Below are 22,440 nucleotides of genomic sequence, written 5' to 3'. Positions count from 1 at the left end.
TCATGGCCTGAACACTGTCCCTGAGCTTTTGTTCAAAGCTAGCACACGACCACTTGAGCCACAGCACCACTTCCAACTTTTTCTGTTTATGTGGTACTAAGGAATCAAACTCAGGGCTTCATGCATGCTAGGCAAGCACTCTACCATTATACCACATTCCATTCCCAGCCTCACTTGGCTTTTTTTCTGCTCAAGGCAGATAGGTATCCTTTTTTTTTGTTTTGGTCGGTCGTGGGGCCTGAACTCTGGGCCTGGGCGCTGTCCCTCAGCTCTTCAGCTCAAGGCTAGCACTCTACTACTTGAGCTACAGCACCACTTCTGGCTTTTTCTGCTTATGTATGTGGTGCTAAGGAATTGAAACCTGGGCCTCATGCATGCAAGGCAAGAACTCTACCACTGAGCCACCTTCCCAGCCTTGGCAGGTAGGTATTCTATCACTTGAACAACACTTGTGCTTTTTGCTGGCTACTGAGAAGTCTCTTGGATTTATTTTCCCAGGCTGTCTTCAAACTGAAATCCTCAGATCTCAGCCTCTTGAGTAGCTAGGATTATAGGCATGAGCCATTGACACACAGCCACTAATTTTTTTGCTTGTTTTCAAGCCCCAATACTGGGGCTTGAACTCAAGACCTGGGTACTGTCCTTCATTTTTTTATTCAAAGCTGGCACTCTACCATTTGAGTCATAGTTCCATTTCTGGCTTTTTGGTGGTTAATTAGAGATAGGAGTCTCAAGGACTTTCTTGTCCAGACTGACTTTGAACTGCAATCTTCAGATCTCAGCCTCTTGAGTAGTAGGAGTTTACGCATGGCCACTGATGTCCAAATTTTTGTTCAAATACTAAGAAATAACTTCAGCCAGGCACCAGTGGTTCACATCTGTAATCCTAACTACTCAGGAGAATGAGATCAAGGTTCAAAGCCAGGGAGGGCAGGAAAGTCTGTGAGACTCTTTTTTTTTTGGGGGGGGGGGATCCGGTTATGGGGCCTGAACTCTGGGCCTGGATGCTGTCCCTCAGCTCTTCAGCTCAAGGCTAGCGCTCTACCACTTGAGCCACAGTGCCACTTCCGGCTTTTTTCTTTTTGATTATATGGTGCTGAGGAATCGAACCCAGGGCCTCAGGCATGCAAGTCAAGCACTCTACTACTGAGCCACCTTCCTAGCCCCATCTGTGAGACTCTTATCTCCAATTAACCACCAGAAAACTATAAGTACCTAAGTGGTAGAGCACTAGCCTTGAGCTGAAGAGCTGAGGGACAGCATGCAGGCCCAGAGTTCAAGCCCCAGGATTGATTAAAAAAAAAAAAAAAAAAAAAAAAAAACCACTGAACTTTTCTTCTATAAAAGAGTTTCTTTATTTTCTTTTGCTTTTTGTTATACTGGAAAGAAATCTTAGGCATATTTACTCTTCAATTAATTACCCCCATTAAATTCTATCAAAAGAAATTTATTCTTGTCAGTCCTGGGGCTTGAACTCAGGGCTTGGGCGCTATGCTGAGCTTCTTTTTGCTCAAGAGTAGCACTCTACCACTTGAGTCACAGCACCACTTCCAGCTTTTTCTGTTTATGTGGAGGACTCGAACCCAGGGCTTCACGCATGCTAGGCAAGCACTCTACCACTGAGCCACACTCCTCACCCTACAAAAAAAAAAAAAAAAGTCTTGTCAGTCGTGGGGCTTGAACTCTGGGCTTGGGTGCTATCCCTGCATTCTTCAGCTCAAGGCAAGCGCTCTACCGCTTGAGCCACAGTGCCACTTCCAGTTTTCTACTGGTTTTATTGGAGATAAGAGTCTCACGTACTTTCCTCCCCAGGCTGGCTTTGAACTGCAATCCTCAGATCTCAGCCTCCTGAGTAGCTAGGATTACAGGCATGAGCCACCGGTGCCCGGCTTACAAAAAGTCTTTAAGATATATTTCAAGTTGCAACTATAAAAAGAATCAAGGACCCTTATTTTGTTCTTGGAAAACTTTATTTCAGTTTAAACAACAGAACAAATGATATCTATGCTATCCAGGAACAGATGAAAATATGGTCATCCTTCATAGCTGTACAGCTGGCAAATTCCAAATGAGAGATATAATCTAGGCAAAAGACATTTATTATTCCAGATTATCTTTATCTCTCCATCTGAGACCATGAAAACCAGTCAAAAAGACTGGAAACAAATTTATATGAAGTCATACCAGAAAAGCTGAGAAAATGATGTGTAATGTTCTGGGAAATTCTGTTTCTACTTAATATTCAGATGAACATGTTCTTAAAGGTCAGAAACAGGTGGTTCATACCCTAAGTGCTAGAAACAATGACAGACACTTTTAGCAGTTTAATGTGATTATTAAGATTTGAAACATTATTTAAAAATCTAGATGTAGGCTCAGTCAAGTCAAGGCCAAAAAATGAAAATCTTACATTTCTTTAGTGGAAACATAGAAACATGACTACTTAGATTTTTACCTTAATTTACAGTTAAAAGGTCTATTTTTAATGCATAAAAAATAGACACAGTCACATTGTTTCACACCTGAAAAAGACTTCACATAGAATATACCCATTAACAACACTGAATGAGAAATCTAATTCAGTCTACAGGTTTTATTTCTGATCAAGTAATAAGCTTTCAGGTATTTTTCTTTTTTCTGTTCTTTCTTTTTGCAACAGTCTCAAACTGGCCTCACACTCATGATCTTCCTGCTTCAACCTTCTGAAAGCTGGGATATAGACATGTATCACCATCCCTAGCTCTGGTCTCAGTGACTTCTTTGCTTACCTTCTATTAACAACATATTAACTTGCCGTATAACTACAACATTGATTTTCAAGTTCTTCTTTAGTCATATTTTCCCCTTTAACTAAGAAATACCTAGACATTTTAAAGAAATGTAAAACAGTTTTAATGGCCTTCAATAATTTTATTTTACTAAAATAGCTGATCTTATTCCAGTGAGAACAATTGCCAAATTTATCCAAGTCTTTGATTTCAGAATCACGTATCACAGTAGAATACTGCATCATATAGAGACATCTTGATCAATAATCTTTTACTAACATAACTGTTATCTTTCTAACTGATTTATAAAGTATGCCATACTGTTTAAAATAAATAGACAACGTACAATTTCTACGTTCTCCTTCAGACTTAAAAATGAGGTAATAAAAACTTAACTGATTAAACCTTTTACCATTCTGGAAGTATCTTTAAGAAGTGATGGTGACATATTTTTCTTAGGTCTTTTCAAGATACTTCTGAGTATCTGTTCCTAGGCTGAAAAGTTATTTAAAAAATCCTTAAGCTTTGTTGGATAGTCTGTCATCACTCCAGTAGCTCCCAAATCAAAAGCTCGTTTGTACTCTTGTTCATCATTTAATACCCAAACATATACCTGAAAATTGGGGTCATGAGAAATATGAAAAGATACGTTAAATAGAAATACATTTTATAGCATTTATCCACTATAATCTCATCATATTTAGAACTAACGATCAAAGTTTCCATTTTAAGAAATCACTAAGCTTTTTTATATTTTAATTTTTTATCCAACTCTTTGAAAAACTCCAGTTTTTATTAGATACACATTGTTCTACTCTTTTGCCTATGGCACTGGACCCAGTAGTAAGAGGAAGTGTAGAAATGCTAATGATGCACTGCTAAGAGTAAGACAGAGCTTAAGGTCCTCATTTGTGTCAGTAATGCAGCAGTATCAGTTTAAAGCTTCTGCATTTTGACTTGTGTTAACTGGTAAGCTATCCTGTTTCTAAAACTCAGCATTCCAGAAACTTACTTGAATGCCTCTCGCAGTGAGGTGGTCAAATAAAGCTTTCCTCATTAATAAGCTAGAAAAAAAAGCAGAACAGATTCAAGTATTTATTTGTTCCAACTAAGGATTAAAATTAGTCTTCAACTATATTAGAGTTTAGTGATTCCTAGTTATATTCACTCCCAGTACTTCAGTAATATAAGCAAAGACCACAAATAGGGGCTTGGAAGGTGGCTCAGTGGTAAAGTGCTTGCCTTGCATGAATGAGCTCCTGGGTTTGATTCCTCAGTACCACATAAGCAGAAAAAGCTGGAAGTGGCGCTGTGGCTCAAGTGGTAGAGTGCTAGCCTTGAGCTGCACAGCGCCAAGGCCTAGAGAGTTCAGGCCCTATGACCAACCCCCCCCCCCCCCAAAAAAAAAGACCACAAATAATGACTGCTGTGGATGATTTTGTACCTTTGTTTGTATTACTTGGGTTTGACCTCATGCTGGCTAGGTAAGCACTCCACAATCCTGGACCCCTACCCTTTTTGCTTCAGTTGTTTTTCAAATAGGGTCTTGTACTTTTTTGCCCAGGCTGGCTTGGACCAAAATCTTTTTTTTTTTGAAGGTCATGGGGCTTGAATCCTGGGCCTGGGGGCTGTCCCTTATCTCTTCAGCTATAGACTAGCACTCTACCACTTGAGCCACAGTAACACTTCTGGTTTTCTGGTGGTTTTTTTTTTTGTCCGTCAAGGGGCTTGAGCTCTGGGCCTGGGCGCTGTCCCTCAGCTCTTCAACTCAAGGCAAGCACTCTACTGCTTGAGCCACAGCGCCACTTCCAGTTTTCTAGTGGTTTATTGGAGATAAGAGTCTCACGGACTTTCCTTGCCCGGGCTGGCTTTGAACCGTGATCCTCAGATCTCAGCCTCCTGAGTAGCTAGGATTACAGCCTGAGCCATTGGCTCCGGGCTTGGACTGTCTTTTATCTGTACCTCTTTGTAGCTGAAATTATAGGTGTGTACCACTATGCCCAGTTGTTTGTTGCGACACGGTCTTCCTAACATTTTTTCCTAGACTGGCCTCAATGTCAGTCTTCCTCTCTCCACCTTCCCAAGAACCTGGAATTACTGGTAGCTAGAATTTATATCCTATCTCTTCAATCTACTTTAATGACTGGCTGTTGGACAACCAGAACCTCCTCTCCTCATATTGCTCGAAGAGCCTCAGGAGACCTATTCTCAAAACAATTAGATGAAGAAGTGGCTCCTCACTTTCCCTGCTGGAGCCATAATATGAGGAATAGCCAGAAAGTATGAGCTACTACCTTTCCACATTCAGTAAGACAGGAAATTCAGATCAAGTTCAAGAACATCATAGTGGGGCTGGGAATGTGGCTTTGTGGTAGATGATTGCCTCACATACATGAAGCCCTGGGCTTGATTCCTTAGTACCACATAAGCAGAAAAAGCCAGGAAGTGGCACCGGGGCTTAAGTGGTAGAGTGTTAGCCTTGAGCAAAGTAGCTCAGGGACAGTACCAGGCCTTGAGTTCAAGCCTCAGGACCAACCAAAAAAACAAACAAACAAAAAAAACAACATTGCATACTGGATTAGTCTTTTGTTAGCTATCTTAGGAACTATATTCTCAATTATTTCAATAGTCCAAATCAATATCTTTTTCGATTTCAAATAACTAACTTCTAAGTGTGCTTTTAATGACAAATCACAAGTAAAATGGGAGCAAATTATATTGGAAAGTTATATACATTATTTGAATTCACTTTTGTCTATTAGAACATTACTAGAAATTATACATTTTCACTACCAATTAAAAATGCTAGGTCCTAGCTGGGTGCTGGTGGCTCACACCTATAATCTTAGCTACTCAGGAGGCTGAGATCTAAGGATCACAATTCAAAGCCAGCCCAGGCAAGAAAGTTTCTGCAACTGTTATCTCCAATTAACTACCAAAAAGCCAGAAGTGGAGCTGTGGCTTAAGAGGCAGAACTCCAGTGTTGAGGAAAAAGCTAAGAAATAGAGCCTAAGCCCTGAGTTCAAGCCTCAGTACTGGCACGTGTGCACTGGCACGTGCGCACATGCACACACATGTGTACACACACATACACAGAAATGTGTTAGTGGGGAACATATACTTTTACATATGTTGTACTTCCATACAAACTTCTCATGGCGATTTTGACCTTGGGCTTAGTGGAAGCAGCAAATAGGTAAGAGGGAATGTTATTTATTGCAATTTTGATACTAAGTAGCTACATAATCCCAAGTAAGCCATTTAAGTGGGTGAATGGGTGCTCAGTTTTCTCATGAAGCTGGATAAGGTTATATATTGAAATTCCTCTATGGTTTTGTGACTAGTAATTATGCTCATCTAAAATGATTCACACATATTTGCTTACATAGTAGGTGCCCAACAAGTCCTTCTTACAAGTGACATGTGGAAAGCTTGCACTAAAGTAAAATGTAGCACTGAAAATAGCTACAGCAGAAACTTGTATTTTAAGAAATTTAAAATGCTTACACATCGGAAAGCCAGATGACAAACTTTTGACTTCTGGACATGGTATGTGGTTCTTTTAGCCTAAGGTAAGATAAAAGTTTGAATTACAAATTAGAAACACAGAAATGTATCAATATGGTAAGACAAGTTCAAAATGAAAACAGTACCTGATTATAGGATATTCTCTAAAGCCTCTTGCAAAGGGATGAAAATCATATAAATTTAGCTATTTCTACCCACCTGAAGCTAACTCTTTGCTAACACTATTCAAGGGTAAAAAAAAAAAAATAAAGAATTAATGTTCCTGAGACCAGGTTCCTTGCACTCTGTTATCTCTGTCTCTTTCCCTGTCTCTGTTTCTGTCTCTCTCTCCCCGCCCGGCTCCCCCCCTCCCCCCCCTCTTTTTTCTTTTAGTGAGGCAGGGTTTGAACAGAGAATCTCTAGATTGCTACCATTTGAGTCACTTCTTCAGCCATGTCTTATCTCTTTCTTTTGGAAAATACTTCTTTCTTCTGTTTTGTCTGATATAATTAATTATGTGATATATTTAAAGACCCAATCAAACTGTACTATGGAATAAAAACACTGATACTGCCTGTACAGATAATGCTTGTACTGATACTGCTTGTACTTAGGACTTTGGGCTCTAACTCAGCTTTTTGTTTTTGTTGTCAAGGAGCTTGAATTCAAGGCCTGGGGCAGTATCTCTGAGCATTTTTGCTCAAGGCTAGCATTCAACCACCTGGAGCCACAGTGCCACTTCTGGTTTTCTGGTGGTTAATTGGAGATAAGAGTCTCAAGGACTTGCCTGGCTTTGAACCTCGATCCTCAAAATTTAGCCTCCTAAGTAGTTAGGATTACAGGTGTGAACCACCAGCACCCAGCAGCATTTTTGTTTGTTTGCTCACAGCTAGCACACTACCACTTGAGCCACATCTCTAGTCTAACTTTTGTTGTGTGGGTGTGTACATGTGTATGCTGGTCCTGGGGCTTATACAAAGGGCCTTGACACCGTCCCTTAGTTTATCGCACAAGGCTGGCACTCTACCACTTGAGCCATAGCTCCACTTCTGGATTTTTGCTGGTTAATTAGATATAAGAGTCGCACAAATTTCCTACATGGGCTGCCTTCAAACAGTGGTCCTCAAATCTCAGCCTCCGGAACAGCTATGATTACAAACATGAGCTACCAGCTTAGTCCAGCATTTTTTTTTTTTTTGGGTCCGGTCGTGGGGCCTGAACTCTGGGCCTGGGCGCTGTCCCTCAGCTCTTCAGCTCAAGGCTAGCGCTCTACCACTTGAGCCACAGCGCCACTTCCGGCTTTTTTCTTTTTGCTTATGTGGTGCTGAGGAATCGAACCCAGGGCCTCAGGCATGCAAGGCAAGCGTTCTACCACTGAGCCATCTTCCCAGCCCAGTCCAGCATTTTTGCTAGTTAATTGGAGATGGAGTCTCAAGGACTTTTCTGCCCAAGCTGGCTTCAAACTGTGATCCTTAGATGTCAGCCTACTGAGTAGCTAGGATTACAGGTGTTAGCCACTAGTGTACAGTTTAATTCATGTTTTTAATGTTGGTTTTATAATTTTAATTTTCTTTTTTTAATTAGCTTACATTAGTTATGCATAATTTTCCTTTTTTTTTTTTTGTTGGTCGTGGGGCTTGAACTCTGGGCTTGGGTGTTCTACCGCTTGAGCCACAACACCACTTCCAGTTTTCAAGGGGGGGGGGTTAATTGGAGATAAGAGTCTCAGGAACTTCCCTGCCCCGGCTGAACCTCGATCCTCAGATCTCAGCCTCCTGAGTAGCTAGGATTACAGGCGTGAGCCACCAGCTCCGGCTCTTATGCATAGTTTTCTTTTTGAAAAAGGGTCTTGCTATATAGGCCACAATGACTTTGAACTCATTATCCCCTGCCTCAGTTTCTTGGGTGTTGGGATTGCAGGTATGGGCCATAAAACCTGCCACTTGTTTTTCTTTCCCGTTTAACATTTGAAGAACTAGCCCTATACCTTATTTTGTTTTGTTTTGTTTTTGCTAACCATGGGGCTTCAACTCTGGGGCTGGGTACTATCCCTGAGTTCTTTTTTTTTTTTTTTTTTTTGGGTCCGGTCGTGGGGCCTGATCTATGGGCCTGGGCACTGTCCCTCAGCTCTTCAGCTCAAGGCTAGCGCTCTACCACTTGAGCCACAGCGCCACTTCCGGCTTTTTTCTTTTTGCTTATGTGGTGCTGAGGAATCGAACCCAGGGCCTCAGGCATGCAAGGCAAGCACTCTACCACTGAGCCATCTTCCCAGCCCCATATCCCTGAGTTCTTCAGCTCAAGGCTAGGGCTCTACCACTTGAGCCACGGTGCCACTTCCAGCTTTTTCTGTTTATGTGGTACTAAAGAGTTGAACCCGGGGCTTCATGCATGTTAAGCAAGCACTCTACTACTGACCCACATTCCCAGCCCAGCCCTATACTTTTTTGTGTGTGCCAGTCCTGGGGCTTGAACTCAAGTGGGGGTTCTGTCCTTGAACTTTTATGCTCAAGGCTACTCTACCATTTGAGCCACAGCTCTCCTTCTGGCTGTTTGGTGGTTAATTGGAGATACAAGTCATTTAAGACATTCCTACCCTGGCTGGTTTTGAACCTTGATCCGCAGACCTCAGCCTGAGTAGCTAGGATTACAGGCCTGTGCCACCAGCACCCAACTAAGCCTATGCTTTTAAAGTTGATTGGCTCTTAATCCTAGCTACTCAGAGGCTCAGACCTGAGGGTCACCAGAGTCAGCCTGGGCAGGAAAGTCTGTGAGACTCTTCAGCCTATCAGAAGCAGAGCTGTGGCTCAAGTGGTAGAGCTTCAGCCTCGAGTGAGGAGCTGGTTTGAGACAGGGTTTTTCTATGAAGCCTAGGTTGTCTATAGTATGTAGCCTAGGCCAGCCTCAAACCAGTAACCTTCCTGTCTAAGCTTCCAGAGTGCTTAGATTATAAGGGTACATGTCATGATGCCTGGCTTGGCTAGGTGATTTACAAAGAAAAGAGTTTTATAGCCAAGGGTAGTGGCATATACCTGTAATCCAAGCTACTTCAAAGGTGGAGGCAGGAGGATCTTGAGTGTGAAGCCAACATGAGCAAAGTAAGATCCTGTCTCAAAAACAAACAAGCAAAATTAAACAAAACAAACAAAATGAGTGGGAGCCTGGCTGAAGTGGTAGAGGGCTCGACTAGTATCTCAAGACAGTGGGTTCAATACTCCATACTACAAAAAAGAGGTGTGTGTGAGGAACCAGGCACTGGTGGCTCATGCCTGTAATCCTGGCTACTCAGGAGAGAGCTGAGAGATATGAGAATCACAGTTCAAAGCCAGCCAGAGCAGGAAAGTCCTTGGGAGTCTTATCTCCAATAATCTATTCAGAAAAAGCCAGAAATGGTGCTGTGGCTCAAGTGGTAGAGTGCTAGCCTTGAGCACAAAGAGGCCTTGAGTTCAAACCCTAGGACTGGAAAAAAATAAAAATAGATAAAAAGAGGGGGAGAGTAGTTCATTTGTCTCACAGTTCTAGAAGTCCAAAAGTATAGCATTGATAGGTGGTTTGCTTCTTGTAAGGGCTTTCTTGGGGCAGTGGGCATATGCAGAAGAAGAAAGGTATACATAATCTAGAAAATCAAGGGAATACTAAGAACTCCCTCCCTCCTGAAAGGCTTAATCTGATCTCTCTTAAGGAACTTGTGGCCTATTAAAAGGTTGCGCTACTACTCAACACTGTTATCCCTGAGTACTAAGCCCAAACATGATTTTCAGATGAGATAAACCACATCCAAACCTTAGCAAAGACTTAGGGCACAGTATGATAGGGTGCATGCTTAGCATGTAAAAGGTCCTGGGTCCAATCCCCAGCACAAAACAGACAAACGTTACCAATATTGATATTAACTATTAACAAGTCTTTATCTTTGTTCTTCTGCAATTGATAATTGGCAAAAACTGGATAATCACTTACTTCAGTAGAATAGAGGGCATTGGGATTTCAAAAAACTGTTCTCGAATGGGCACAAATGGCAAGAGGCCAGTGAAGAAAAGGCCAAGGATGAGCAGAACACGTTGCAGACTGAAGAGTATAGGAATATCTGAATTCTAGAAGACAAACAATACCACATGTTAATTTACAACAACTACTCAAAGAGGATTCTTTTAATAAGCCTCAAGATTTCAGAAGACTGTATTTTGTTATCTATTGTAAGCATTCTCTGAATTATGATTATCCCTTTAGAATAAATGACTTAGAAATGGCTAATCCATAATATATAAGAATGGCTCTACCTGGGAGCTTTGTTATATAATTAATGCTACTAAAGTTTCTCTATTCCCTTCCCTCTGCTTTCACAATAGCACTCTGCATGTTGACCACAGAATTACTAACTATAGACTAAACATACAGAACAAAATTAAGAGACTAATATATAAAATACTCAATAATCTGTTTATTGAATATTCAATGATTGTTTAAAATATATGTAGCTGGGTCTAGAGGTGTGCCTGGCAAATGCAAGTCCCTGAGTTCTAACCTGTACTAAAAAAGATAAATAAGATAGACAGATAAAAAGATATAAATGGCCGGGCGCTGGTGGCTCACGCCTGTAATCCTAGCTACTCAGGAGGCTGAGATCTGAGGATCGCGGTTCAAAGCCAGCCCGGGCAAGACAGACCGTGAGACTCTTATCTCCAATACACCACCAGAAAACCGGAAGTGGTGCTGTAGCTCAAGTGGTAGAGCGCTCGCCTTGAGCTGAAGAGCTGAGGGACAAAGCCCAGGCCCAGTAGTTCAAGCCCCACGACCGACAAAAAAAAAAAAAAAAAAAAAAAAAAAAAGATATAAATGTGAGTCCACAGATATATAGATACACATCAATACTGTTGTAAACAGTCATCTTTCAGCTATGTAATGGATGGATCAAATATAAAATATAAGCAGAAACTTTGTGTGCACTTCTAAAAATCTGAGCCCTCAGAGGCTGTACTGTTTTACATTTCCCAATAGTAAACTTACAAGAAATCCAGGTATCCAGGTGTTTTTTTTAAATCCTTTCTAATACATATAGTATCCTTATTCATTATTTATTTATTTATATTAGTGTGTGTGTGTGTGTGTGTGTGTGTGTGTGCATTCATGTGCCAGTCCTAGGGCCTGAAATAAGGGTCTGAGTATTGTCTTTGACCTTTTGTCCTCAAGGTCAGCACTGTACCACTTGAGCCATAGCTCTACTTCTGGCTTTTTTTTTTTTTGGTAGGTCATAGCGCTTGAACTCTGGGCCTGGGCACTGTCCATTGAGCTCTTCAGCTCAAGACAAGCACTCAATCACTTGAGCCACAGCGCCACTTCTAGTTTTCTGGTGGTTTTATTGGAGATGAGTATCTTGGGAAAAAAAAAAAAAAGAGCATCTTGGACTTTTCTTCCTGGGTTGACTTTGGAATAGCTAGGATTATATTCATGAGACACTGGTGTCTGGTTTTTTGTTCTTTGTTTTTTGTTTTTTGTTTTGGCTAGTCCTAGGAGTTTAACTCAAGGCCTGATTGCTGTCCCTGAGCTTTTGTGCTCAAGGCTAGCTAGCATTCTACCTCTTCAGCCATAGCTCCACTTCTGGCTTTTTGGCTGTTAACTGAAGATTTGGTTGTTCATTGGAGACAACTCTCATAAACTTTCCTGCCCAAGCTGGCTTTGAACTGAGATCCTCAGACTTAGCTACTCTTGAGATCCTCCTGAGTAACTAGGATTATAGACATGAGCCACTAGCAATTTTTTTTTTTTTATGTCGGTCTTGGGGCTTTAACTCTGGTTCTGGGCACTGCCCCTGAGCTTCTTTTGCTCAATACTAGCACTCTACCACTTGAACCACAGTGCTACTTCCTTTTTCTGACTAGTTTATTACAGGTAGGAGTTTCCTGACTGAGAAAATGAATAGGATTACAGGCATGAGCCATAAGCATCTGATACGCAGAAATTTTTGGCAGTATGGGCCACTGAACTCAGGGCTTTGTGCTTACTAGAAAAATGTTTATTTATTTTTTTTTTTGGGTCCGGTCATGGGGCCTGAACTCTGGGCCTGGGCACTTTCCCTCAGCTCTTCAGCTCAAGGCTAGTGCTCTGCCACTTGAGCCACAGTGCCACTTCTGGCTTTTTTTGTTTTGCATATGTGGTGCTGAGGAATCGAACCCAGGGCCTCATGCATGCAAGACAAGCACTCTACCACTGAGCCACCTTCCCAGCCCTAGGAAAATGTTTTAAAACCCCACCCTTAGTTACTTTTCACATGAAAATCTTTGTGATGATAATGAGACATGATGAGGCCTCCAATAGATTATCTTGCTTGTGATAAAATAGAAAGTACCATTAGACAACGATAAGTTATGGAAAAGTCGGGGCTTTGGGCATAAGATCTACAAGGGATCTATAACTAAGCTGTATCCCTAGCCCATTGTTTACTCCTTTTTGTACAAATTACCTGAGATCTCACAGAACCTTCTGCACATAAATGAAACTTAACTGTTTTTATAAGGGCCTCTGTTGCACTGTGAATTGTAATGGTGCTAACTAGGATGATTTTTCTTCTACTGGGAAGGAAGGATTGTCCTAAAATAATTAAACAATTATTGCATGTGTTGTGATAATTCTTCTGCACCATGGTATCACCCTTGTTCTAAAAAAAATAACAAAGCCTCCAATGCTTAAGATGTTTTTTTTAACAATTTGAATTTCAAATTCTGTTGACTAAATTTGCTTATGGAACTTTTTCAAAATATCTTGTTATTTTTTATAGACCTATTTCCTCCAACCAGAAGATTTTCAGTGAGTGAATGGTCTTGCTTTATGAACTACCAGCTCATCATACTCTTGGCTTAATTTGATTAACTCTGTTTGGTGGACAGGGAAACTACTTTAATTCAGCCAGGGGCTGGTGGTAGATCATGCATGTAATCTTAGCTACTCAGGAGGCTGAGATCTAAGGATCATTTTTCAAAGCCAGGTCTGGCAGAAAATTCCCATGAGACTCTTATCTCTAATTAACCACTCAAAAAACCAGAATGTGGCTTAGTGGTAGAGTGCTTGCCTAGCATGCATGAAGCCCTGAGTTCAGTTCCTCAGTACCACATAAACAGAAAAAGCCAGAAGTGGTACTGTGGCTCAAGTGGTACAGTGCTGGCTTTGAGAAAAGGAAGCTCAGGGACAGTGCTCGCCCTAAGTTCAAGCTCCAGGACTGGCCAAAAAAAAACCCCCAACAAAACAAAACAAAAAATAAACAGAAGTGGAGCTGGTACAATTGGTATAGCACTAGTTTTGAACACAAAGAGGCTCAGGGACAGTGCCCAGGGGCTGAGTTCAAGCCTCACAATCAATGACAATGACAACCACAACAAAACCAACTTTAAGTCAAAATTACACAAAAAATTCAATTACCTTTTAAAAATAGATATTATAAGATAGTATCTTATTTTGTCTTTTTTTTTGGGGGGGTGTCCGGTCGTGGGGCCTGAACTCTGGGCCTGGGCGCTGTCCCTCAGCTCTTCAGCTCAAGGCTAGCACTCTACCACTTGAGCCACAGCGCCACTTCCGGCTTTTTTCTTTTTGCTTATGTGGTGCTGAGGAATCGAACCCAGGGCCTCAGGCATGCAAGGCAAGTGCTCTACCACTGAGCCACCTTCCCAGCCCTCTTATTTTGTCTTCTAATGCTCATAAAATGTTGACAAACAATATTAGAATGTGAAAAACATTCTGTGAACTAGTCTGATTATACTGAATTTCAATTACAAGGTCTAAATCCATTATCTTAGAAGTATACTTCTGGCTAATTGGTTTCCATTTATATGCAAGTTTATAAAGACAAGATTTTTTTTAAAAAATACCATTTTGACTGATTTCTAGCTATATAACATCAAAGATATTGTTCTGGAAGCTTACCTCCTCGTAGCACTTGTCTACAATTTCATAACTGGCATTACCCCACACTGTCATTTGTTCTCGCTTATACTGCTTCACCAGTTCTGAAACCTATATGTGAAAATTCAAAGTTTTATGCACATGCCCATTTGTAAGTCTATGTGTAACATTTTATTTTATTTAATTTCATTTCAGTTACTGTTGTCTGAAACTAGTACTCAAACTCAGTATTTGACATTTTTGCTAATGATCAAATTGGCTGGCACTGTGTCACCAGAGCGATGACTCCAACCACATTATTTTAAAAACAGATTACAATCTATTATATGTCAATAGACAGTAAAAAAACTTTGGAAAAACTGCTAAATAAATTGAGATTATTTTAGTTAATGCAAAATTATTTACATTTACCATCACAAAAGTTTTTTGAATGCCGGGTGCTTGTGGCTCACGCCTATAAGTCTAGCTACTCAGGAGGCTGAGATCTGAGGATCACGGTTCTAAGTCAGCTCAGGCAGGAAAGTCTATGAGACTCTTCAATAAACTACCAGAAAACCAGAAGTGGTGCTGTGGCTCAAGTGGTAGAGCACTAGCCTTGAGCTGAAGAGCTGAGGGACAGCAACCAGGCCCAGAGTTCAAACCCAGGACCAACCAAAAGAAAAAAAAAAAAAGGGCTGGGAAGGTGGCTCCATGGTAGAGTGCTTGCCTTGCATGCATGAGGCCCTGGCTCCATTCCTCAGCACCACATAAGCAGAAAAAGCCAGAAGTGATGTAGTGGCTCAAGTGGCAGAGTGTTCGCCTTGAGAAAAAGAGCTCAGGGACGGTGCCCAGGCCTGAGTTCAAGCCCTATATCCGACAGACAAAAAAAAAAAAAGAGCATATTTCTGGGACTAAAACTGTCAACTCACTTAAGAAATACTAAGAAATACTCTACTTAGAGGAAAATGCCCTCTATTAGGGCAGTATTTTAAACAATGCTGATCCCGAGGATCCTATTTCATTGAACAGAATCTATCTGTACAGCACTTTGTGAACTAAGATGCCAAAGCCCAAGAGGAGGCAATGATTTGAGTACCTTCTTAATCAGCGTATTGTTGTTGACTTTGATATCGATGTTAATGGGGGTGTTAGGAAAGGCTTCAAAAACTTCCTCCAGTAATGGAATTCGGGTATCCTTTCCTTCACATTGGCATGCTGAGAAGGCAAGATTTTTAAAAGAACTTTTTAAAAAGAACTTTTTTAATAATTAGAAAAATTAAAGTATACATTCATTAATATATAACATCCACAAAATGAGACATAATTTATTTCTGATATAGTGTGCCTATAGATTTTTTTTTTTTGGGTCCAGTAGTGGGGCCTGAACTCTGGGCCTGGGTGCTGTCCCTCAGCTCTTCAGCTCAAGGCTAGCACTCTACCACTTGAGCCACAGCGCCACTTCCGGCTTTTTTCTTTTTGTGCCTATAGATTTTAACCTGGTCTTTTATCTATTTATTTGGGTGCTGGTGGACTTGAACCTGCTTCAAACTGTGATCCTAAGAGGCTGGGAATGTGGCTTAGTGGCAGAGTGCTTGCCTCTGGGTTCCATTCCTCAGTATCACATAAACAGAAAAAGCCAGAAATGCCTCTGTGGCTCAAGTGGTAGAGTACTAGCCTTGACCACAGAAGCTCAGGGACTGTGCCCAGGCCCTGAGTTCAAGCCCCAGGACTAGCAAACAAAACAAAAAACAAGCTGTGCTTCTCAGATCTCAGCCTCCTCAGTAGCTAGGGTTATAAACATGAGTCATTAGTGCCCCACTCCAGCTCTGCTTTTTGCTGATTATTTTGGAGACTGAATCTTTTTTTTTTTTTTTTTTTTTTGGTCGGTCATGGGGCTTGAACTCTGGACCTGGGCGCTGTCCCTCAGCTCTTCAGCTCAAGGCAAGCGCTCTACCACTTGAGCTACAGCGCCACTTCTGGTTTTCTGGTGGTTTATTGGAGATAGGAGTCTCACGGTCTCTCCTGCCCAGGCTGGCTTTGAACTAAGATCTTCAGATCTCAGCCTCCTGAGTAGCTAGGATTACAGGCGTGAGCCACCAGCGCCTGGCTGGAGACTGAATCTTGTGAACTTTTTTTTTCTTTGGTCCTGGGGCTTGATCTCTGGACCTATGTGCTGTTCCTGAGCTCTTCAGCTCAAGGCTAGTGCTCTACCACTTGAACCTCAGTGCTCTTCTGCCTTTTTCCGTTCATGTGTTGCTGAGGAATCAAACCCAGGGCCTCACACATGAGAGGCAAGCACTCTACCACTGAGCCACTTTCCTAGCCCTCTTCTGAACTTTAAAAATCAGGATGGTCTCAAACTGTGATCCTCTGGATCTCATCCTCCTGAGTGGATAAGATTTCAGGCGTGATTGTACCTGGCCCTATTTTGACGATTTTTTTTTTCTCGTCAATTGTGGGGCTTGAACTCTGGGCCTGGGCACTGTCCCTCAGTTCTCCAGCTCAAGGCAAGAGCCCTACCACTTGACCCACAGTGCCACTTCCTATTCTCTAGCGGTTTATTGGAGATAAGAGATTCATCGACTTTCCTGTCCAGGCTGGCTTTGAGGCATGATCCTCAGATCTCTGTCTCCTGAATTGCTAGGATTACAGGAATGAGCCACCGGCGCCTGACTTATTTTGATGATTGGCTGGGTTTACAGGTCTAGCCAACAGCTCCCGGCAGTAGTTTGTCTGGATAGGGTATTTTCCTAGGTTGGTCTCAAACTCATGATCCTGTTGCCTCCACTTCCCAAGTAGTTGAGATTGCAGATGTGCACCACCCCACCAGGCTTTCATACTCTTTTCTTTGCCTTTAATCAGGCACATAATATACTATATATATTATAGAAACATTGTAGGCCAGGCACTGGTGGCTCTAGACTGATGCTTAGCTTTGAGGCTTTCACCAGGAGTATTACTCTTTCAGGAAGGATCACCCAAGGGTGGGGTTTCTAGGTGAGGCCAGAAAAGTCAAGAAAGGACAAATCCAGGTGCTGGTGGCTCATGCCTATAATCCTAGCTACTCCATAGGCAGAGATCTGAGGATCGCAGTTTGAAGCCAGCCTGTGCAGAAAAGTTGTCATGAGACTCTTATCTCTAATTAACCCCTCAAAAACTGGAAGTGACTCAAAGTGATAGAGTGCTAGCCTTGAGCAAAAGAGCTCAGGGACAACACCCAGGTCTTGAGTTTCCTCCCTGCTTCCCTTCTTCCCTCTCTCCCTCCCTCTCTTGACAGTACTCAGGTTTGAGGACCTTGTACTTGCTAAGCAGGACTCTGCCAACCCAGTAGCCACATTTCAAATACTCAAAAGACATGTAGCTATTGGCTACAACATACCACTAAGAACAAAAATAGAACTTTGCCATCACTGCAGCAAGTTCCATTTGGTCAAAGCAATTTTAGCTAAATGAAATTTTATTGTGTTCTAACTATAGAAGAACTAATATAGTCAAAGTAATTACAATTGGGAAATAGCAAGTTATATGAAAAGATCAACTTAGAAAAATGTCACACGCAAAGCTGGGAGTGGATGGCTCTCACAGTTTGAAACTAGCCAGCCCAGGCAGTAAAGCCCTTAAGACTTTTTTTTTTTTTGGGTCCTGGGGCTTGAATTCTGGGCCTGGGTGCTGTCCCTGAGCTCTTCAGCTCAAGGCAAGTGTTCTACCATTTGAGCCACAGTGCTACTTCCAGTTTTCTGGTAGTTAATTGGAGATAAGAGTCTCAAGGCGGGCTGGGAAGGTGGCTCAGTGGTAGAGCGCTTGCCTTGCATGCCTGAGGCCCTGGGTTAGATTCCTCAGCACCACATAAGCAAAAAGAAAAAAGCTGGAAGTGGTGCTTAGAACAAGAATCCTCAGATCTCAGCCTCCTGTGTAGCTAGGATTACAGGCATGATCTGTGAGCACGAGCCACGGGCACTTGGCTCCCTAGAGATGCTTATCTCCAATTAATCTCCAAAAGGCTGGAAGTGGAGTATAGTTCCAGTGATAAATGTGCTAATCTTGAACAAAAAAGCTCTATATAGTGCCCAGGCCAAACCCCAAGAGAGGTTCCAGAAAAAGAAAGCCAAGCCACAGTGAGCCAGCGAGCCAAAGCGAGCAAGTGATCAAGACACAGAGACAGAATGAGAGAGAAAGGTCAAACAAACTTTGGACCAGCTAAGTGACACACACATAGCCACACACGACTGTAATATAGGTCACTGGGGGTGTGGCACAAGTGATAGAGTGTTGCCTAGCAAGTACAATGTTCTGAGTTTTATCTCTGATACAGAAAATAAAAAGGAAAAAAGGAAAGGAAAGAAAAAAAGAGAGAAAACATTTAATTACTTCTCCAATAAAGTTGCCAACCACAAAGAGAGCAAAAGCCTTGACATTCATATTCTCCTAAGGGAGTTTAGTTTAAAGAAAACTAAACAAGAATTCTGAGCAGGGGAATAGGAGAAAGAGAAAAAAAAAACAGAATAAACCTTCTGACTCATCTGAGTTGTGTTTATGGTACTTCATATTTACCAGTTTCAAGTACAGTAACCTTCTCCTTTGAGATTTATCTAAAATCAATTAAAGACCAAAGGCAACCTAAATAAAAGCTTATATTCTTCACAGTTACCTAAAACCAGAGCACAAAGGGTATATTATAAATAGCAATGAAGGATGGATGGTCCAGAGGGAAGGACTGTACTGAAGAAGTTGGACACTGGCCTATAAGGGGAACCTAGTTTCAAATTCTAGCCCTGTCATTTACATGTTGTATGACCTTGACCAAGTTGATTTCCATCTTTTTTTTTTTTTTTTTTTTGCCAATCCTGGAGCTTGATCTCAGGGCCTGACTCTGTCCCTGAGTTTCTCTTGCTCAAGATTAGCGTTCTACCACTTGACCACAAGAGCCACTTCTAGTTTTTCTGTTTATGTGGTACTGGGAATAGAACACAGGGCTTCGTGCATGCTAGGCAAGCACTCTACCACTAAGCCATGTTCCTAGCCTGATTTCCATCTTTAGACTTCCATTTCCTCTTTTATAACAGAAGATTAGATTAAACTCAAAGGTCTCTTCACATTCAAAAGTTTTATGACTTTATGAGGGCTATATAAAAGAGTTTTCTTCCCTTGAAACCTTGGCAGGTATAAATATAAACTACTAAAATAAAAAATGTGTTTTCTTTTTTTTTTTTGTCGGTTGTGGGGCTTGAACTTTGGGCTTAGGCACTTTCCCTGAGCTCTTCAGCTCAAGGCAAGCACTCTACTGCTTGAGCCACAGCACCACTTCCGGTTTTCTAGTGGTTTATTGGCGATAAAGAGTCTCATGGGGGGCTGGGAAGGTGGCTCAGTAGTAGAGCGCTTGCCTTGCATGCATGAGGCCCTGGGTTCGATTCCTCAGCACCACATAAGCAAAAAAGAAAAAAGCCGGAAGTGACGCTGTGGCTCAAGTGGCAGAGTGCTAGCCTTGAGCTGAAGAGCTGAGGGACAGCACCCAGGCCCAGAGTTCAGGTTCCATGACCGGACCCAAAAACGAACAAACAAACAACTTAGGGGGGTACGGGGCAGAAAAGAAGGAAGACAGGAAAAATGAGGGAGGGGGTAACAAGTTTGACAAGAAATGTATTTATTACCTTACTTATGTAACTGTGACTCCTCTGTACATCACCTTAACAATAAAACACACACGCACACACACACACACACACACACACACACACACACACTTCTTAACATAAATGAATATACTTTACTATCAGTGTTTAAGCAATAAATGAGAAATGTTACCTCTTTGAAATGGGACATCCAGTTTACAAAGGTAAGGTGGGAGCTCCTTTAAAAGATAAGATATAAAATAGTTAGCTCTCAAAAAAATATATATATATATTTGTTGGTCATGGGGCTTGAACTCTGGGCATGGGTGCTATCTGTCAGCCCTTCAGCTCAAGGATAGTGCTCTACCACTTGAGCCACAGTGCCACTTCCGGTTTTCTAGTGGTTTATTGGAGATAAGAGTTTTATGGACTTTCCTGCCTGGGCTGGCTTTGAACTCAGATCTCAGTCTCCTGAGGAAGTAGGATTAAAGGTATCAGCCACCAGCCCAAGGCTCTAAAAATTTTTTTTTAAAATAAAATATTTTAACATCTTGCATTAAGACAAAATAAGATTTTGCTTCTTAAAAACAACAACAACAACAAAAACTGCCAGGTGGGCCATGGCTCATTCCTATAATTCTAGTTATTCAGGAAGCTGAGATCTGGAGGATCCAGGCCATACTAGACAGGAAAGTGTATGAGACTCTAATCTCCAATTAGTCACCAGAAAGCAGGAAGTGGCAAAATGTTAGCCCTGAGCCAAAGAAGCTCAGGATAGGGCCCAGGCTTAAGTTCAAGGCACAAGACCAGCCCCCTAAATTAATTAATTAGTTAATTAATTCAGGCCATTTCTCAATAATATGAGAAACTTGAATAAGAAATATGCCTGTAATAGACAATTTAAATTTAAAAAAAGTAATAGCCATACAGAAATAAAACCACACTTTTTTATTTGCGGGAGGGAAGCAATGCTGGGGCTTGAACTCAAATATTTGCACTTGCTTTGAACTGTGATTCTCTTCCTTCCTGAGTAGCTAGGATTACAGTCATAAATAACCAGTACTGGCTAAGTCCTCGCACTCTTTTTTTTTTTTTTGGTCCGGTCATGGGGCCTGAACTCTGGGCCTGGGCGCTGTCCCTCAGCTCTCTAGCTCAAGGCTAGCGCTCTACCACTTGAGCCACAGCACCACTTCCGGCTTTTTTTTTCTGCTTATGTGGTGCTGAGGAATCGAACCCAGGGCCTCATGCATGCAAGGCAAGCGCTCTACCACTGAGCCACCTTCCCAGCCCTCCTTGCACTCTTACTTGGCTCTTCCATTCAAGGTTGGTGCTCTACTATTTGAATCATACCTCCAAATTCCAGAAATATCTTCAAATATATTTATATATATTTACAACCAAATAAATGCTAATTAAAATTGGACCTATAAGTTAGCAAGACTTGGTATAATGACTAATAACATTCACAGTAAAACAAGATGTAATTCTTTCTTTTGTCCAATATCTAATAGTGGAAGATTAGTTAAAAATAACTATCAGCTGAGGACCACTTGCCTATGCCTATAATCTTACTCACAATGCTGAGATCTGAAGACCATGGTTTGAAGCTAGCTCTGGAAACAAATCCAGAGACTTAAAATGTTTTGGTTGGTGGGTCCTGGGGCTTAAACTCAGGGCCTAGGTGCTATCCCTGACCTGAGTTCTTTTGCTTAAGGCTAGCCCTCTCCCACTCTGAGCCACAGCTCTACTCCTGTTTTTCTGGTGGTTTAATGGAGATAAGAGTCTCCCAGACCCATGTAATTGTAACCCCTTCTGTACAGTATTTTCACAATTAAAAAAAAAAAAAAAAGAGTCTCCCAGAACTGGACTTTCCTGCCCAGTCTGGCTTTGAATGATGATCCTCAGATCTCAGCTTCCTGAGTAGCTAGGATTATAGGCATGAACTACAGGTTGCTGGCTCCTAGAGACTCTTTTTTTTTTTTTTGTCAGTTGTGGGGCTTGAACTCTGGGCCTGGGCGCTGTTGCTCAGTATTCAGCTCAAGGCTAGCATTCTACCACTTAAGTCACAGAGCCACTTCCAGTTTTCTGGTGGTTTATTGGAGTAAGAGTCTCATGGACTTTCTTGCCCGGGCTGGCTTTGAATCGCTATCCTCAGATCGTGACTGAATCACTCAGCCTCCTGAGTAGTTAGAATTATAGGGTTGAACTACCTGTACCTGGCTTCTAGAGACTTTTATCTCTAATTTTCAAGCAAAAAGCTGGAAGTAGATGTGTGGCACAAGTAATAGAGTACTGGCTTTGAGCCAAAAAGCTGAGGGCCAATGCCCATGTAAAAAGTGAAGAGATTTAAAATATGAAGAATAAGCATGGAATCTGTATTACTCCAAGCTCATGACATTCTGGAAAAGACAAAAACTATGGAAACCAAAAAAGAAAAAAAGCCAGAAGTGGCGCTGTGGCTAAAGTGGTAGAGCCCTAGCCTTGAGCTGAAGAGATGAGGTACAGCACCTAGGCCCAGAATTCAGGCCCCATGACCGGACCCCCCAAAAAAAAACAAAAAACAAAACAAAACAAAAAACTATGGAAACCAAGAGGCTTCAATAGGAGGATCACAGTCCATGCCAGCCCAGGAAAAAAAATGTAAGAGCCTATCTGAAAAATAAATAACAAAACACAAAGGGCTTGCA

The 22,440-nt window shown here is 41.7% G+C and overlaps 1 protein-coding gene across 4 annotated transcripts in view; it reads right to left on the bottom strand.

Annotated features, from left to right (window-relative positions):
- Positions 1-1,933: 1,933 nt before the first annotated feature.
- Gdpd1 (glycerophosphodiester phosphodiesterase domain containing 1) overlaps positions 1,934-22,440 on the bottom strand; it is a 33,988-nt gene continuing 13,481 nt past the window's right edge. Inside the window, exons 4-11 of one of the 4 annotated variants that reach the window (XR_011373039.1) lie at positions 19,947-19,992; positions 15,241-15,359; positions 14,187-14,276; positions 10,233-10,366; positions 6,276-6,335; positions 3,781-3,832; positions 2,185-3,381; positions 1,936-2,082 (exon numbers count right to left, since the gene is read on the bottom strand). Coding sequence is in view for 2 of the 4 variants with exons in the window: in XM_070027032.1 (XP_069883133.1) it covers positions 3,259-3,381; positions 3,781-3,832; positions 6,276-6,335; positions 10,233-10,366; positions 14,187-14,276; positions 15,241-15,359; positions 19,947-19,992 (624 nt within the window). In the remaining 2 variants the exon portion in view is untranslated. Of the gene's footprint in view, positions 3,382-3,780; positions 3,833-6,275; positions 6,336-9,304; positions 9,379-10,232; positions 10,367-14,186; positions 14,277-15,240; positions 15,360-19,946; positions 19,993-22,440 lie in introns of those variants that run through there. The other 3 variants (XM_070027032.1, XR_011373040.1, XM_070027033.1) reach the window with 3 other exon arrangements.

The sequence above is a fragment of the Dipodomys merriami genome, unplaced genomic scaffold (genome assembly GCF_024711535.1).
Source record: "Dipodomys merriami isolate MVZ:Mamm:240054 unplaced genomic scaffold, mDipMer1.0.p SCAF_19, whole genome shotgun sequence".
Lineage (NCBI taxonomy): Eukaryota > Metazoa > Chordata > Mammalia > Rodentia > Heteromyidae > Dipodomys > Dipodomys merriami.
The sequence above is the reverse complement of the archived record's forward strand: the minus strand, read 5'-3'. Positions and strand labels throughout refer to the sequence as shown.